Genomic DNA, 18,667 nt, shown 5'->3' with positions numbered 1-18,667 from the left:
CTTGGCCGCCAGGGCACATTGCTGGCTCATGGTCATCCTGTTGTCCACCAGGACTCCAGGTCCCCTTTCCACAGAGCTGCTCCCCAGCAGGGCAGCCCCCAACCTGTACTGGTGCATGGGGTTATTCCTCCCTAGATAACTATATTGAATAGTGTTAGTTGAGAGGATCCTGTCCAAAATACTTAGAAGTTAAATGACAAGTAGGGAGTAAAATAATGTGAAGTCTCAGAATTAACTAAAACTCCTTACTTGTGAGAGATAGCAGGAAAAAACCCTAGCTGAAATAACCTTATCGAAGTTGCCAAGTCAAGCGTGGAAACGTAAGGAAGTGTCAGGACAAAGGTTGCCTCTGCTGCCGCACGTTGGCCAGGCAGTCTTCAATGGTGCGAGGCACTGCCGGCTGCTGCAGGTGGCGTTCCGTCCGCGGGTGTCCGGGAGAGCCGTTCCTGCGCCCGCGCGCGCCTGCCACTGCGAGTAAGGGGTTTGCTGCTCTCAAGTGAGTGATTCCCGGCGGTGTTCGGGAGGTTGTTCTTTCAGAAGTTCTGGGCACTGCAGCTCTACAGGTGGGGCTGTTCTCCAAAGACGAATCACTGTCTAACATTAACTTCACTGGAAAGCCGGATAGCTGGTTGCCTCAAATCTGATACTGCAAACCGCTGGATACTTGTGACTTTGATCTCTGTTCCTTGCTACCGCTCTGCGAAATGAGGATAATAAGTAGGAGTCTCTACTTCTGTGAGGGGAGAAGTTGTTAGTGTATTTGTTGTAGTCTTTGGTACATCATGATGAGTGCTATAGAATGGCTTAGATGAAAACGTGGTAATCCTGGCTTTCAAATTTTTATAATAAAAAAGGTTGTCAAAGCTTAATTATAAGCCTTGATACCACGCCGGGACGTAGCATGTTTTAAAGTGAGTAGGAGAGGAGCTAGATCTAATGCTCGTACTTGATCTTGCTGTCCCTTCATCAGAATGACTTTGTGCAGTCTTGTTTTTATAAGAACATGTATAATTACTCTATGTCCTTTAACATACATTTCCTCGTCTGGAATCCCTACGTTATGTCCATATTGTGGCGATCAGAGGAATGAGTTTTGGAGGACAGGAATGGGGGTTAGGTGAAGTGCAGAATAATCACATCGTTGGTGGTTTAGGATTTAGAATGTAGCTAACATGGCGTTGGGGGTTTAGGATTTAGGATGTAGTTAACTTCTCTGCTCCAGTTCTGTTCAAACCGCTTGGGAGAGGTGGTGTAGCCTGGACCTCTTCAGGCAAACGCAGGAGCTCCTTTGCAGACTGCGTGCCTCTGTAAAGTGCTTTGATATGCTCTGTTCCATGAGTACACACGTATTTATACATAAAGATACATTTTTTTGAAAGGAAGTCTGTGTGCACTATATTGATGCTAAACTAAATACAGTATCATAGAGTAAAAATGTAAAATTCATCAAGATCTGTTGTATAAAGTTTATTTTCTTATTGACAATTTTTAGTCATTAGTTCGTATGTACAATTCCTAATGAACCAAGTAACATCAGCTTCAAGAAATGTTATGTTTCCTTGCAGAATAAAAGCCGTCCTCATTCTAGGGGAGAATATAATGTTTACAGTACCTTTCAGAGTCACGAACCTGAATTTGACTACTTGAAAAGTCTAGAAATTGAGGAAAAAATTAATAAAATTAGGTGGTTACCACAACAGAATGCTGCTCATTTCCTGCTGTCTACAAATGGTAAGGACACTTTATTTTTGCACAAAGAACTTTTGAACGTTATCTCACCTGTGATCCACTTGGGGGGGGGAGAAGGGGGGATGGGGTGGGTCTGGAGTGTTTTGGGGTTGTTTTAATGTCTTCTCTACTTATGTGCAAAATATGTTTTGATTGTAATACTCTGTAAATTACTGATTTTGGGATGTAAAAATAATGAAGCAGCAACAGAATAGACATAGTTACAGAGCTACATTCTGTGGGTAAACAGACTGTGCTATCAATTTCCATACGCTGTTACTCTGCTTTATTGGTTTTGTATGAATGGGTTCCCAGTATGCTGAACTGTAGCAGAAGTCTGAATTTGACTTGATCATCCTAATTTTGAAATTGATTTTTTTGTAATCCCAGATGAATTTTTAATAAAAGCATTTGAAATTGAAACACTGTGGTTACAATGTCGTCTTGCTTTTCCAATACCAAAGCATCACGTGTGCTTTGAAAAGCAACTGTTCAAAAGACAACAGTCACTCTAGGAGGGGTGTATTTATACCACTTTCACTGTGTACCTTAGGATATATGAAAGCAGTGCAAAAATTACAAGTTGGAAATCGCAAGTTTTCATGCACTGTGTTGTTGGGGTTATATATTATTATTTCTTCCAGTATTCTAGTAGTGGTTATTAGGTATTAGATCTGTTTCATTTTGATGCATGATGGAGCAAGCTGTAAATGTAAATGCAGAGCTGTGCATGGAAAAACTTGCTTTTATTGTCAGAGGATTACACTTGTTCCTAAGTTTGAATCACTCTTTGCCTCATCCTTAAATGACGTTATGTAAGGGCTGGTAATCCTGTCTGCTATATGAAATTTTAAAAGTGGGAATGACTTCTGTCTATTGGACTTTGAAATTCAAATAGTCTTACTTTGTTTTAAGTCTTACTAAACTTAAAGCAATCTTTAAACTGTGTCATCTTAAGTGCTTTAAGGATATGCAGTAGCCTGGGGGGAGAGGTTTGTTTCCAGTTAGCTAAGGCTCTCACCCTTGGTGTGTACTTACTTTCTGCACTTGGAAAGACTTCCCTTAGTAAGCCCTGGGAAGCACGTGTCTTTGGGCATGGAACCCTAAAATAGTGGGGCACATCCTGTTCTCACTGCCGCTGCTTGTCTCTTAGCAGACACCTGGGACAAATTTGGTTTTTCTTAAGGTAGTTAGTGTAATTCATGGGTTTGTTGGGGTTTTCCCTAGCATTTGTTAAAAAGAACGTAGGTGGTCATACAGGGCTTATTGGTGAATTTGGGTGATTGGTGTGTGACGCTTGCCTTGTGAAGGGTCATTTTGGTGACTGGTAGTCGGAGGGCCAGATTGTGCAGGAAGAAACTTGTATTTTATTCAAACTGAACATTACATCGGAGTTAAAATGGAATCCATCTTTTTTTCCTCTCCATTCACTGGTATTTTTGTGCATTTCCCATCCGTGCCCTCCAAGTGCATGTGTCTGGTGTATTTTGTGTTTGTTTTTCATGTATCAGTTCTGCTAAACAATACAGCTGGAAGGCAAAGTGCTTGTAGTGTAGGTAGGGCAGGCTGTACTCAGTGGTACCTGGTTGTTTAAAGGACTCCCTCGGGGTCCTTTCTGTTGCAAGCAGTGGAAACCTAGATAGATAAATAATATCCGCTCCGCTGATTTCATCATTTAGTGATTTTATTTTTAATTTAAGTCATTCTCAAGCATGTGAATTTTTGTTGGTTTTAGATAAAACTATTAAATTATGGAAAATAAGTGAAAGGGATAAAAGAGCCGAAGGTTATAATTTAAAAGATGAAGATGGAAGACTTAGGGATCCTTTCAGAATCACAGCACTACGGGTATGTTTCTGCTCTTTGACTTTAAATATCTTTTTGCATGCATATCTTTGTATTGCCAAATTTGTTAACCAAAATGTGTGGATTACAAATGATGCTTTGCTCAGGGTCATTTAAAACTTTTATAAAAAATGGAGACACTTCTTTATGTATGTATAACCATTAAATAAGGTTCCTCTGGAAAACTTGAAGCAAACTTTCATGATTATGTTATATTAGATTATTAACTTCCCAGGAGTTCGGTTTGTTTGGGTTTTGGTTTGTTTGGTTTTTTTTTTTCTTGGAACATCTTAGTATATTTAAAATTGATTTGAAATTTAAACCGGTTTTTGTAATTAAAATATTTTATTAGAGACAGCCTTCATCCACCTCAGTATATTCAAGTTGTAAAATATAACAAAATGCTTTAATTCAAGCCTGAAAATACAGCATTTTTGAGTATCTGTCTGGGGCTGCTCTACTTCTGTACTCAGTTCATAGAAAGCATGGGCTCATCCTGCTGTGTTCTTAAAATAGTCCAATGTCTTAGTGCGACATGAAGAAAAGTGCAGGGAACACATTTCTTTCGGAGGCCCGTACCATCCTGACTTCTCCCGCTGGCCGTGCCCGGTCAGTAGAGCACGGTGCTGTGGTGCCTGTGCCACTCGCTCTCGAGAAGCAGTAGTAGGTGCCCGGGCTAACGTTTGCATCCGCCCCGAGAGCTGCTCTAGCGCTGGCGGTAGGGTCCTTCTGTTTGCCTGAAAGCACGTGCCACTGGGAATTTTAAGAAGAATTTGGCTTTGATTGTATTGATAATTCTTGGGTTTTTTTTTCCTCAATATTGCTCATATTTAACTTGTTCGGCCTTTTTTCTAAGAACAAGACTTAAAAATTTAAACGGGGTGCTGAGTATTCTATGGGTAGGTAGAAGGTGTCTTTGTAAGAGGCAAGTTATGAGCGTTTGGAAAATGTATACTTGAATAGTCTTGACGTTTTTCGGCTTGCATAGCGACGCAGCGGTAGGGCTAGCACCCCAAACTTGGGATCGTTTAAAGCAGGAGCTCAAGAAATGAAGCACTGTGGGGTTGTGGTTTTCCGTGGCTTTTTGTGTTGTTATTACCATAAATAGGAATTGAACTGAGGCACTCGCTATTTTCAAAGCCAACGCTACTCCTAACATTTCTTGATGTTTTTTGCCTTGCTTTTGCTTAAATTGAATATTTAACTGAAGCTTTAGGTATACCTGAGCCTAATGCCTAATCATGTTGGGAAAGGATATACACTTCCTCTGAAAGTGTCTTTCTACTCAGCGTGTGGGAGCCAAGATCTCATTGAGTATTCTGATGAAAATATCTGAAAACAAGGAAATAAATTGTGGTACAGTGCCTTAGCCCAGTGGCTGGAAGTAGGTACAGATGAAATTTTGGGTTCTACAGCCTTGCCCTTATGTAGGAGCAGAGTACCCATCTGGGAACATGGAGAGTCCAGAAATAAGGCCTCGCGGTTTTCCGTGGCAGTGGCTGTATCGCTGAAGGCAGTATGTTAGCATCTTCTTCAAACACTAATATATTTAGGAATCATCAACCCGAACAGGGGGAAGCAACAAAAAGCAAGAACCTCTCTCTTAAAAGTTAGTCTTTTAAATTTGCTGCTTTTCTGGGAAAGGAAGGTTGGGCTGTGCTGCAGACCTTGCCAGGCACCGCATCTTGCGAGCAGTGATGATGGCATCAACCAAGTCTGAGCAGCGATTGCTAGAAGGGGAAAAAGCCTCGTCTGGAGTTACCACCATATGTTTAAATGATCAAGTTTTAGAGATCTAGACTATATGTACCTTGGGCTTTTATGGGCTTTGTTTGCATATTTTGTTTCAGAAACATAATCCCCCCATTTGTTTATGAAGAAGTAGACATGGAAGAGAAGCAGCACTTCAGAGCTGCACCCTTTGCGTAGGGACCGTGGCATTTCCAAGTATTATTCCTGATAATTCACACTAACGCATTTTCGATTTGACAGCCAGGCTAGGAACACTCATGTGGTGAGATAGGAAAATTGCCTAATAAAAAGTAATGGATTAATTTTAATCATTACAGTTTGATGTAAACAGACTGTGAGATACAAACATGGTGAAAGCAATTACAGAGCTCTTGGATTAATTTGTTTCTTGTTCCGGGAAGACAGATTATCTTGGACACTGTCATAATTTTTTCTTGGTTGGATGATGTAAGTTAGTGCCCTGTTGAATTGTATGTACCAGAACAGCGCAGGATGTCCTTGGGCAACCTTAAAGCTATTCACTTGCCGGTCAGTGAGAAGCAGCTAGAGGGAAGCTTAGTCCACTTGACCCTGGCAAACCTGTCACCCTTCAGATCAGCTGGTTGTGGAAACAGGGCATCTTCCAAAAATCATACTGGCTGCTCCTTTGCAAACTGTTCTTACCGATTTCACAAGCACCCCTCTAAGATATGGGGGGCATTTTTAAGCACTTGTTTCAAATGAAGATAATTTTCAGGTATAGTTAAACACCACGGTTTTGCTGTGGCATGAGGTACAAAGCTGCTGTATTTGACAGGTAACACAGAATCATAGCAGTCGGTGTCTGAGGTTTTATGTTGGTGGTATCCAAGGGCCGCATTCATAGGCTGTTTTATTACTTTTCTTGCTCAGTGGATTTGAAAAGTATTTAGTTACTAAATCAAAACAGAAATCAGTGCTATGCACTTAATTAACATCTTCTGAATTAGAAATCCGTTTTATGCCAAAATTGACTGTTCTTCTTTATGTTTCAGGTGCCAATATTGAAACCCATGGACCTAATGGTAGAAGCGAGTCCCAGAAGGATATTTGCAAATGCACATACTTATCACATAAACTCTATTTCAGTAAATAGCGATCATGAAACATACCTTTCTGCAGATGACCTAAGAATTAATCTATGGCACTTAGAAATCACAGATAGAAGTTTTAGTATCCTTTTTCTGTTCTCTGTAAACGATGTGGCGCATCTAAGTTGTGTATGTTTAAGAGAATCACTTTAATTTTACTAATTAGAGTAGGCCTTTGAATCTGGGGATTAAAATATAGGGGTTTAAAATCTGGAGGTTTAATACAGTGAGAGCAGGCCTCGGGATGCTCTCATTCGTTCTCGAGTGCAAGCATTCTTTCAATGGAAAACTGCCAGTAGAAATTGTTTTATAGTTTGACTTCTAAAGAGAAATTGAGAGATTTTGGGAGCATCCTTTATTTGTGGAGTTCAGTCGACTTAAATAAGAGTTGAAAGATGTGAAAAGTAGATCCTTTGTTACTGTAGATACTTCTTTCCAAAGTTTAAGGTCTCTTAACTGTCTAAGTGACGCTTCTCCTAAAGAAAACAAATTTTAATTGTTTTCCATGTCAAATGGTATCATCAACTGCAGAAATAATTTGCAAATCTTATTGCAAGCATGTGTATCCAAACTAATAGAATGTCCTACATTGATGTATCTGCAGAAAATAAAGGCAAAATAAAATTGTAAATAATCTGCACTAAAATAAAAGCTGCAGAAATGCTGAATATTAAATAGGTTATGCACAAGTTTTTTAAAGCTTTAGGTCCATAGATGAAGTACACTCAGTGTTCAATAGGACGTGTTAAGAAGGAGGCTTGAGAGGCGCCTGAAATTATCTCCAGCATCTGTGAAATTTGATTCGTAAAATCTAGACGATCTCTTTTTTTTTTTTATTATTTTAGTCTACTCGGGTCACTTTACTTTGTGTAGCTTGCCCATGGTGGAAATTAAGATCTTGCCCCGGTTTTCTGCATGGTATCATAGAATCATAGAATGGTTTAGGTTGGAAAGGACCTTGAAGATTATCGAGGTCCACCCCCCCGCCATAGACAGGGACACCTGTATTTTTAACATTTTTTAGTACTTATCTGCTAGAAGTGATTTGAGAGTGAAATGTTACATGCCTTTACAAAAACCTTTCCAGATATTGTAGATATTAAGCCTGCTAACATGGAGGAGCTGACAGAAGTGATTACTGCTGCAGAGTTCCACCCTCATCACTGTAACGTGTTTGTCTACAGCAGTAGCAAAGGAACTATTCGACTGTGTGACATGCGTTCCTCGGCCCTCTGTGACAGGCATTCGAAATGTAAGTTAGGCTGCGTCTCTGGTTTAGGGGTTTCTTGCTTTGTTTTCATGCAAGATGGAGCGTATAGGTGTTCTGCTTATAAATAAACGTACCACGTTCTGTTTATTGGTAAAGAGCATACAAGGTAAGGGGTGGTAGTTTTGTAGAATGGAACATTTTAATTGTCTTGTTCTAGGCCATCAACAAGCAGAAGTGTAGCATGAGACAATTGCCGATCTGACTCTGCTCCTGTTTACCCATTTATGCATCATAAACTGATGGGAACAAGTGCTTTTGGCACCAGTGAGACCTGTCTTCTGTCCAGACTCAGTCTTGGTGCTTCTCAAAGGTATCTGCTTATCAAATGCCAGTTCAGGGCAGTTTATTCGCCTTTGTGCATTAGAAACTGGGCTGATGCTGCCAGACTCCATTGACTTTGTGTCCATTTGCAGCTCCTAGCATAGAATTAATTCTTAGGAATATGCGCTGCGTGTGAAGCGAATTTCCAGGGGTGAAAGGTGAATGCTCTTTAGCCTGCTGAGCCACGTAAGCTTATGTAGGTGAGGAGAGCTTGGCTAGCGAAGTCATGAGGATAACTGCCTGTGCCTTGCACGCATACTCATTTCTTGTTCACTGCTGTAATAGTTGTGGCTTATTAGTATCGCTGCCCCTGTGGGGTGACCTACCAGGCTGGTACCTGCAGGTAAGCTTTCTGTAGTGCAGATGGGGTTTCCTTGTTGGTGGAAGGAAATATTTGTGCAGTGGGAAACGTAGAATGCTGGGCCGCTTCACCTGTTTGACTTAGTGTCCCATTAAATTACTTAGAAACACTTCATTTTTTAACTGCTTGTCACTGAATAACATCCTGTTAAAAGGGGTCTATTCAAGAACAAAATAAATAGTTCTGGGTAGCTTGTATCATAAAATATTGACTCCAAAGATTAACTCTGATTTAAATAGTGTATTTCTTTATCTGCTTTCTAAAATCATTCCAATTGCGTTTCAAGTGTAGATGTTAGTATTTCATTTCAGTAGGTTGTGTTGTACAACTTTTATTCAGAAAAGTATGTTGTGCAGTAGTCTCAAAATACACAGGTCATGCATTAAGATACTGTGTTTGGGGTGCTGGTGTGTTCGTCTGCTGCTGTTCAACACAACTTGTAGATCAGTTGTGATGTTTATTGTACCCACGTGCTGTTTTTTTAATATTTTTTTTTTCCTCTGGTTCGTCCCTAAGACCTGTGAATTGTAGTTTGCTGGTGCTGTGCTCCAGTTGAGAATGTTGGAGATAGGCATGTAGCAATCTGATGACTAAGACTGTAACATTGTTTAAAAAGAACTTATTTTTTTAGAAATACTTAACAGCAACTTTCTTGAAAAAGAAACTAGTATATTGATTTAAAATTTTCCAAGTACCAAAAAATGTTCAGAGCTGTAAAACTTGGTATTGGTTTAATTTGTAATTGTGCCTTCTGTCTACAGTTTTTGAAGAACCTGAAGATCCTAGCAGCAGATCATTTTTTTCAGAAATAATATCATCGATATCTGATGTAAAATTCAGTCACAGCGGTCGATACATGATGACAAGAGACTACCTTTCTGTTAAAGTGTGGGACCTCAATATGGAAAACAGGCCTGTAGAGACATATCAAGTATGGCGTTCAAGTTTTCTTATACATCCCTTCTTTCCCCTTTTCTTCTCTTTCATTGTATCTGATACCAATTTAAATGTTCCAAAAAGGTTCATGAGTATCTTCGAAGCAAGCTTTGTTCCCTTTACGAAAATGACTGCATCTTCGACAAATTTGAATGCTGCTGGAATGGTTCTGATAGGTGAGTTGGGGCTGCTGTTCTGTTCCGGGTTTTTTTTGTTTTTCCCTCAGCTTCAGGAATTTGGTTTCCAGCCTTGAAAGCCATAAGCAGCGCTTAACGTTTAGGGTGTGTTTTGTTACATTCCGGTCAACTGAGGGGGTTTGGGGTGGTTTGAGGTTTTGTTGTTTTGGGGGGGAAGTTGTGTTACAAAACTTCTTCAATTCTCCACCCTCCAGTTGCAGAAGTGGAATAAACTTTCACATCTCAGTTTGCTTCTAATATGAATTATGGTTGAAGTTTTATGTAGTCAAGACTGGCCATTTCAAGCCATGAAAATGTGAGTCAGTGTTGTTCTCAAAGTGCATACAAAAACATGCATTCTGTGTCCGGCAAATTGAATCTTCTTTAGCCCACAGAAAACATGGGAAGAAGATAAAACTGCGTTAGATAATTACTCGTATTTGTTGCTAACAGTGGAAATACAAGTTTTGCCTGCAAGCCGCGGAAGTGTTACGGTGCGATAGCAAAGCCGCTGTATCGGCACAGGTGGTGTGTGTTCCCTGTCACTAGCTATGGTAATATCAGCTACCTGATAAAACGCTTTCCGGACCCATGGATAAGATGGTGGCAGATCTGGATCCTGTACCTGGATGCTTTGTGTTGGCTTGCCTTGGGGATTCTTACTTCCTTTGTAGAAGATACATGAGTATATCTGAAACACCTTTTAATTAAACAACTTGCCAGCATTTGGTAGCAGACAAGTCGCTGGTTTAGGTATCAGTTTTGATTTGGGGGTGACAGGATCAGCCTGTGAAACAAGCTTTGGCCTAAATCTATCAAATATTGAAGAACGACAATTCCACCCCGTGGTTTAGATGGGGATGGTGATCAGGGAAGACAAAGCTGGTAAACTGCGTACAGGAGTCAGCAAAGAAAGCGAAACCTCCCCCCATTGCGCCGGCAGCGGGAGCTGAGATGGCGTGTACCGCAGCGCGCCACTCAGCTACGCATTGCTGAAGTAAACGATGTTGAAGAAACTGGTTACTCGAAATCCCAGGTTGCAAGTGGCTTTTAGTGAGTGGAGAAATACCCTGTATCAGTCAGCTTACAAAAAAAAAATTGCTCACGGTATTTACAGGATCTGACATAAAATGCATGAAAGTAGTGGTGCACGTTTTTCGCTAGGCTAATATGCCAGAAACTGAGCCTTGTTTCTGTGGGGTTTTTCCAAGCAGCTCCAGTCGATCTGTTTTGGAGGGGTAAAAAAAAGTCAAAGCAAGGTCATCTCACTTTAACATAGGAACGTAAGTTCTCGAGGAAGAAGTGATGCTCACCTCCCTTTGGGGAGAAAAAAACCCAAAGCCCCTCATTGAGCGCATTCGCTAGCACAGTCTGAGTGGTAATAGTATCTCATTCTCCTCCTCATCGTTAATTTTCTTGTGCCGTGAGGACAATGTGTGCCAGCCAGTAAGAGGACACAGGTGAGGTGGTTGTGATTGTAACAATCTGTGGGATTTCTGCCATGTGGGAAACAGCTTTTCCAGTTTCAACTGGCAGAGATAAGTGTTCAATACAGGAAAAAAATGAACAACTTGGCCTCAATTTCAAGCGTATATTTTTTGAGAGCTACAAACAAGCTCTTCATTGGAAGTTAGATATATGAAAGCATTTTCAGATGCAATTTTTTTCTGCCATGTTCAGAAGCAAATTTAATATTACGTAGATACTCTGAATTGTCTCTGCAGGGCTGCATCAGACATTCACATAAGGGGTTTCTTTTGCTGATTCAAGACAATTTTTTGTCATGAATCCCTGTGTGTGCTCGGGGTCGACGTGTGCACAGTGCTGAGGAAGGCACTTTCATTTGTGTCGGACCACCGGAATGCAGTGGTTTACGATGGCTTTGCTTCCACCGCGGCTTGGTGCTGAGGGATATAAAGGGGTAGAGTGGCAGTGGGGAAACCACTTGCTCCCAGTAAGGTGAATAAAGCGTAAGACTGCTGCTGAGTGCCGGGGGCTGGAGAGGGGCACTGGGGGAAGGCCTGGAAGAGAAAGCGGTGGAGTGGAAGCAGTGCTAAAGTCCAAAAATGGAATTGAGCGAAGGTATACATCAGAGAGGGGAATGCCACATACTGGCCATGGGCTTGGTCTGACGGTCACCGTCTGTGTAAGAGAGAGAAGATGGGGTTGGATACTCTTTCTGAAACCTGGTAAGATTCGCCTTTCTTCTGCTTTTAAACAGTGCTATCATGACTGGATCGTACAACAATTTCTTTAGAATGTTTGACCGAAACACGCGACGGGACATCACTCTAGAGGCGTCCAGGGAGAGCAGCAAACCTCGTGCCATCTTAAAGCCGCGTAAAGTGTGTACAGGTGGTAAAAGAAAGAAGGATGAAATAAGCGTTGACAGTCTGGACTTCAACAAGAAGATTCTTCATACAGCATGGCATCCCATGGAGAACATCATTGCTGTAGCTGCCACCAATAATTTGTATATATTCCAGGACAAGATTAACTAAAGATGACTTATTGAGGACAGAGTCGTCGTCTTGCATAGTTAAGCTCAGTTGTTTATCTGTAAAAGAGAAGGCCTTGTTGTCCTACCAGTGAAGAACATTGATGCACTTACTTCCCTCTAGATAAAGGAGAGGATCTGGCCTGGGTTTTGAGTTCATGGTGTCGTTCTGCCTTCAGTGGGGGTAGGGAGTGTCAGCCGCGGTGTTCTGGGAGAACCCCTCGAGAGGCAGAACTGATGGACAGTGCTCAATGAGGCCAATACTCAAAACAAATGTATTTATTAAAGTCTGAGCCTTCCTTTCCAGTTTATAGACCAAAAATTTAACACCCAAGAAGAAAAATTGTCATAAAAATGTAATTTCTATCTCTCGCGCTCTTTCTCTGCTGTAATATTTGGGCCTTTCAAAACATATATTGTGCTTAATGCCTGTAAACATTCCTCCTCTGGCCTGTATCTAGGCTTAGGTGTTTTTACCTTTGAGCACTTAGGTAGGTCTTGAGTTGGGTTCGTAGACAGGTTTCCATGAATATTTACTCACCAACTGTATCTATACCCACACCTTCTGGTGTAAACCACTTAATAAAATAACAAGCTATAAAAAGTGTTTTTAAATCTGAAGGTATGTATTCAGTCTTTTTATTTTTTTATTGCATGTACTGAGATTGTGCAAAATAATTCTGATGGGCAGGTTTTAAAATGTTTGCTCCAAAACACTGATTTTTGGCAGACTAATACAAACGTTTTTGTGTAGTGTCTCAAATTCTAAATTTAGAGTTTCCATGAAATTGTCATTTAGTTTCAGTTGCACTGGTTTTCGTGTAGAATGCTGTCTGTGTACCAAGTAGGAGATGGAAAGGGTTCGTACAAAGACATCCGCAGCCTTAACAGAAAGCGACCACCTTGCACAGAAGGGAAAGCAAAACACTTAACAGATTTTCTTCTTTGAAGATCAAAACTCAGTTTATCCGATGCCTCTCAGTGTTAGATAGAGACATACCTTATGTGCATTATGGTTTTTAACCTTTTTAGCATTTGTCATGAAGATGTACTTTATTTTAAATATTTGGCATAATACATTGTATCTCACCTTGCCGTTCAAGCCAGCAAAAACCCCAAAACTGTCTTGATTACGCCAAGCGCAGCGCAGCTCGGCACCTGTACCGCGTTCTGACTTCAACACCCGGATGGCGGCAGACGCCCGGCCACGCGCCGCTCCTCACTGCGGTGGTTGGAACTCTGTTCTTGCTAACTTTTTTTTAAGCCTTAGGTACTTTCTGGGGGTTTTTTATTTTTTTTTTTTTTTCTTTCTCCGAAGAGGCCTAAAATGCATCAACCTTCTCTCCGGCCCGGACTAGCCTGGGTGAGGACCTGTTCCCAGAGCTGTTGCAGCACGTTGTAGTAGCATGGAGTAGCTAGAGATCGCGCCCTGAGAAATGTGCCTGCAAACCAGGAGCTCCTTCTGAAAAACGAGACCCCTTCAGCTTCCCAGAGGATATACAGAAGCGTGGTTTACACTCCGTTTTTCTTAAAATGAAGGTGTATAATGATTCCTGAATCAGATCGGCATATGCAAGAGCAAAATGTCTCCGTTTTTACCGTCCCGATTAATGTCCATAGAGTGCCACTCTTGTTCACAGTAAGCTAGTGAGTACAACTATCTTTGAGGTTCTACAAATAAAGTTTAAATTAAAAAAATCTTATACTGTATATTGGTTGTGACACTATTTGAAAATCTTGAAACATGGAACTTCTGGGTCACTAAAGCATTAGATTTGACCTTGTTCCTCAAACACATAATAGAGCTAATACAATGGGATTGTACATACTTGTTCAATTATTTTGACCAAAAAGTTTAATAAATTTTAAATGTTTACCTGGACTTGCTCTGTGTATTTTGAAAGGTTTGTCTTCCGTTTGTGAGATAATTGGCCGAATAAGCCAACCTGAAGATTGTTTGTATTTCCATTTTAAATGGTTAGTTTCTGAAGGGTCAGACCTCTAACTCGGCGAGCCGTCTGTTCATATGCAGTGAATATATTAGTGCTGTCTATTTTTGATCTATTTTTTCAGCAAATGTAAGTGGAATATGAGTAAAAAGAAAAAGGATATGATGAAATCTTCTATTATATAAACATGATTTGCTTGTACCACTTTCAATTAAATAGTTTTTGATGATTCATGACACTTTATCATTTCATTTTATCTAAAAACAGATTTTTATTGTCAATTGGATAAAACTACAATTCTTTCAGATAGTTGCCCAAACTCCCCCTTGACTTCTGTGACCGGTTGGAGAGCGTTGCCCCACTCGCGTTTACGGTACCCCGAACGGTTCGCGTCAGCGGCACCGCGTGTGGGGGCGGTCGGGGTCTCGCGCTGCACAGGCGGGACCGGGCGTTACTGCGGGAGGTCGCGACAGGCGGTGAGCAGCGTGCGGTGTGGGATCCGCCGCTCGGCACACGCGCCCCGGCGGAGGGGAGCTTCAGGCCGTGGGTGGTTTGCAGGAGGTGAGTGGAAGAACAGCAAGTTGTGCTAGAAATTCGAGGTAAGGGATCCGGAAACTTGTCGGAGAGTCACGTTTTTTGGTGTGCTGAGCCCCTGCTGCCCAGGTAACCAGCGCTGACGGGGACAGTGCATATCTTAAGAGTTTCTCTACAACTGAGAGTTTTCTACACAGTCCTCTCTTCACAAGACTCGTGTGTGTGCTTCAAGTTGTCAGTGTAGTTGTTCTTTAGCGAGCAGAAAGTAGGCACCTGCGGAAACTGGTGGCCGGCGCTGGGAGAAGGTGAACCTCTCCAAGGTCTCCGCCTCTCTCGGGGCGGCTTTGGAAACCGCAGGAATGGGATTTCACAGAATCACAGAATGGTCAGGGTTGGACGGGACCTCTGGAGATCATCTAGTCCAACCCCCCGCCAGAGCAGGGGCACCTCCAGCAGTGGCACAGGACAGCGTCCAGGCGGGTTTGGGATGGCTCCAGAGGGGGGGACTCCACCACCTCTCTGGGCAGCCTGTGCCAGTGCTCCACTACCCTCAAAGTAAAGAAGTTCCTCCTCATGTTAAGATGGAACTTCCTATGTTCAAGTTTATGCCCATTACCCCTCGTCCTATCACTGGGCGCCACTGAAAAAAGACTGCTCCCATCCCCCTGGCATCCTCCCGTTAAGTATTTGTTTATTTCAGATTAAACTGAATTGTGTTGTCATTTGACGCTGACTGAGAGAATCAGATTTCCTCGTGGCAATGCCGAGTGACTCCAGAAAAAACCCTGGTGGGGTGAAGTGAGAACCGTGGGGGGTGTACAGACGCAGCCGGGGGGCTCGGTGGGGGGTGGCGCTGACTCACAGCGGGATCTGAGAAGTGGGACCTGGGCTCGCTGTCTGGGGTCGGCTCCTGCCCCTGCGCTGGTGGCAGTGCTCCTCCGGACACCGACCTGTGGGCAGTGGGTGCTGCGTGTGGCACTCTGCAACTCCCTGACAGGAGGGCGTAGCGAGGGGGAGGTCGGTCTCTCCTCCCAAGGAACAGGCGATGCGACAGGAGAGAATGGCCTCAAGTTGTCCCAGGAGAGGTTTAGGGTGGATATTAGGAAAAATTTCTTCACCGAAAGCGTTGTCAAGCACTGGCACGGGCTGCCCAGGGATGTGGTGGAGTCACCGTCCCTGGAGGTATCTAAAAGATGGGCAGACCCATGCGGAGACATGGGTTAGTGGTGGGTTTGGCAGTGCTGGGTTGATGGTTGGACTCAATGATCTTAAAGGTCACTTACAACCGAAACGATTCTCTGGTTCTATGAAGGACAGCCGAAACACACTTGACAACGTGATGAAATAAAATGTGCCTCCTAAGAGTTGAGGCGGTATGGAAAAAACAGAACTGGTGGTAAGAAGGTACGTGAAGCCTTGATGAGTATGAACTTCCCAGGCGCGTTGGAGCAGATGAGCATCTGCATTGGGCTGAGCTTCTACCGGGGTTGGGGCTGATGGTCCCCCGTGGTCGTGCTGCAGCGGGGATGCACAGGGAGTCGGTGCCAGACCGAGTGGTGTTCATCAGCGGCTCCCGGATGTGACCCGCTCCCCTGGCAGACTGCGAGGGGCTGCAGAGAGCAGAAACTGCGTTTGCAGCAAATCCCCTCTTGTAGCATCCTTGAAAGTTCGGTCTTAGAGCTCGGCTTCTCTCTTTACCTTCACCAGCTCCTGATGGTGGCCCGTGTACGCAGAGCTCACCCAGACACTGCCCATCCTCCGGGCGTCCTCTGTGGCTGGAAGGAGCCTGTGCAAAGTATCCCGTGTGCCCTGGAGCCGTCGGCGTGGCCGCTGGCTCTGCTCGGTGCTGCTGGGGATTACATCCCACCAGTAAAGCAAAGCGTGCTGAAATGCAAAGCTCTAGGAAAAAAAGCTGTAGAAACTATATCCATCCGCTGCAAGATCAAGGACATGGGATCAGACCCTCAGAGATAATTATGCATGTAATTCTAATTAAAATCAATGTAAATGAAGAATGAGTAAGAATGAAATGTGTAACTACCTCTAAAATCCTCATTCATTGTGCCTAATCTGGAAAAAAAAAGTTGACGGTCTGCAAAAGTTTGTGTAAGGAGAGCCTGAGCTGCCTTTCCTGCTGCCCTCCTTCTCCCTGGTCCTGTCTCAAAGTTGCTGCATTTCACCCGCTCTGCGTTGACCACAACAGTTGGAGTGAGGGCTCAGCACTGAGCGGGGGCTCTCCCGCGCTGTGCCGATGCACCGGGCAGGCGCCCACCCTGCCTGGACCCACACGGGAAGGCTGACGCACACCCCGGGGTACCCACGGGCGTGAGCCCAGGGGATGCTGGAGCTGCAGGACGAATAATAATAATAATATAAAAAGGAGCCTATAACATAAACCATTTCAAATTGAAGCAGCAAGGTAAATTAGAACTGTTTTCTCAGCAGCTGCAACAGGTAATAGATATGCCACTTGTCAAGCTGTTGGTAATGATGAATACACAAATGACATGGTTTGAATATACAGAATGTTTTTTTCATTTAACTACGATGATCTGTGATAAGTTTCATGGGACACAGAAGCCCAACGCGGCAGTTTGGGCTGGCAGGATGGCGTGAGGGTGTTGCCATGTGCCAGCGGGACGCTACGCTCCGGCTGCTGCTGCACCCGCTGTGGCCTTCCACAGTCCAGCTCCGGCCTCGAGTGGAGTTCCACCTACTGTGGGAGCGTTAACAACTGGCTCCTTCCCACGTCTTTCGGGGAAGCAATTCCCTTCCTGCCCATGCAGGATTTCTCTGCTTCTAGGTTTGAAAAGAGAAAGGAAACAAGACCAACAAACAGCTCTAGCTCCTTCATTCCCCATAGGTACTGTCGTACAGTCACACTGTGCAACGCACACCGGGAGGATTCACACCAGGAACTCGGGATTCACACCAGGCAGGACAGGATAAGAACCCTGCTCGGGTACGAGCGACTGCGCACACCCACCACAGCTCACGGAACCCCCCACTCTGCTGCTGCGATTCAGAGACCGCTGGGTGTGAGGCGCTGGGTGAGCTGCTGGGGCTGTAGCAGTATTTACAAGGAATCTTTTGCCCAAATTTGGATGCAATGGTGTAAAAAGGGTCTTGCTTTTCCGAAGGAGAGGCAGTTGACTCAACAATCTCTTAACACTCATTCCCACACCGATGTTTTTAATACTATTTTGGTGGAACACTGAGGTTCAAAACTGTGTCAAATGTCCCCTATGGGAAATATATGTATTATATAATATAAAATAATCCTATAAATCTATTTTATTATTACACGGAGACATACAGTAAGAACCCCAAACAGATCCTGGTCCTCCCGTAGCAGGCATGGGATTAAGTTCACAGAAGGGAGAATTCCCTGTGGCCACAGCAGGATTCTCCCCCAGGAGATGATGCACACATCTCTCCCAGCTGACGGCCGCAGGATGAGGCCGGCACAGCCCCATCCAGTCCCAGCGCCGTGCGACAGCAGGACCAGGACTCTGCAGTACGACAAAGTGCCCACTAACCCCATTTTTGCAGGTTCCATTACAGGCACAGAAGAAAAAGTCAGCACTGGTAAATACAAGTAAAAAGAAAGTAGAAAGCAAATTTATTTTTAATGATGATGGTCGCACAAAGCAGAATACGCATCTGCACGTTCAGCGAGTTTCTGTTCCCTGAGTGACTTCTACCACCAGCTTTGCCATGTTCAGGTTTAAGAACAAGCACTGATGTTGCTTTCTACAGAAACTTCTTACTTATTTCTTAGTTACGCAAGTAAACAGTGTGAAACTCTTGTTGAAAGACAAAGAGCCTTGTCAGCCGCTATCAACAATCAGTAGAGAAAAAGGAATGAGAAAACTCCAAATCCATGAGGAACCTTTTTATTTAAATATATAAAACATAATATTTTGGCAAACTTTTTTTCTTTCTCATTAAATAAGATAAAATCACTGAAGGAAAAGGCATTCCATTAGTAAAAACAAATAAGCAAGCAACCCTTTCTTAAATCTATACAAGGATGAGGCAAATAGAAGATGCAAATTTATAATTTTACAGATAAAAAGACTGAGAAGCAATAGTCTGCACGTAGATACAAGAGAAGGAGCTTCGAATAATTGGGGAATTAAATAAATGCCTTTGCAAAAGCAGCTATTTCTTAGGCACTGAAGTCCAC

At 43.1% G+C, this 18,667-nt stretch overlaps 1 protein-coding gene across 1 annotated transcript in view; it reads left to right on the top strand.

Annotated features, from left to right (window-relative positions):
• The window catches only part of PPP2R2D (protein phosphatase 2, regulatory subunit B, delta), a 16,879-nt gene extending 4,040 nt beyond the window's left edge, over positions 1–12,839 (top strand). Inside the window, exons 3-9 of the mRNA XM_009892742.1 lie at positions 1,566–1,731; positions 3,464–3,576; positions 6,339–6,516; positions 7,522–7,686; positions 9,148–9,317; positions 9,407–9,498; positions 11,720–12,839. Of these exons, the coding sequence (XP_009891044.1) occupies positions 1,566–1,731; positions 3,464–3,576; positions 6,339–6,516; positions 7,522–7,686; positions 9,148–9,317; positions 9,407–9,498; positions 11,720–11,999 (1,164 nt within the window). The 3' untranslated portion in view covers positions 12,000–12,839. The remainder of the gene's footprint in view (positions 1–1,565; positions 1,732–3,463; positions 3,577–6,338; positions 6,517–7,521; positions 7,687–9,147; positions 9,318–9,406; positions 9,499–11,719) is intronic.
• The last annotated feature ends 5,828 nt before the right edge of the window (positions 12,840–18,667 follow it).

This window comes from Charadrius vociferus, unplaced genomic scaffold (genome assembly GCF_000708025.1).
Source record: "Charadrius vociferus isolate BGI_N301 unplaced genomic scaffold, ASM70802v2 scaffold38, whole genome shotgun sequence".
Taxonomy (NCBI): domain Eukaryota; kingdom Metazoa; phylum Chordata; class Aves; order Charadriiformes; family Charadriidae; genus Charadrius; species Charadrius vociferus.
This window is presented reverse-complemented; position numbering and strand designations above follow the sequence as displayed.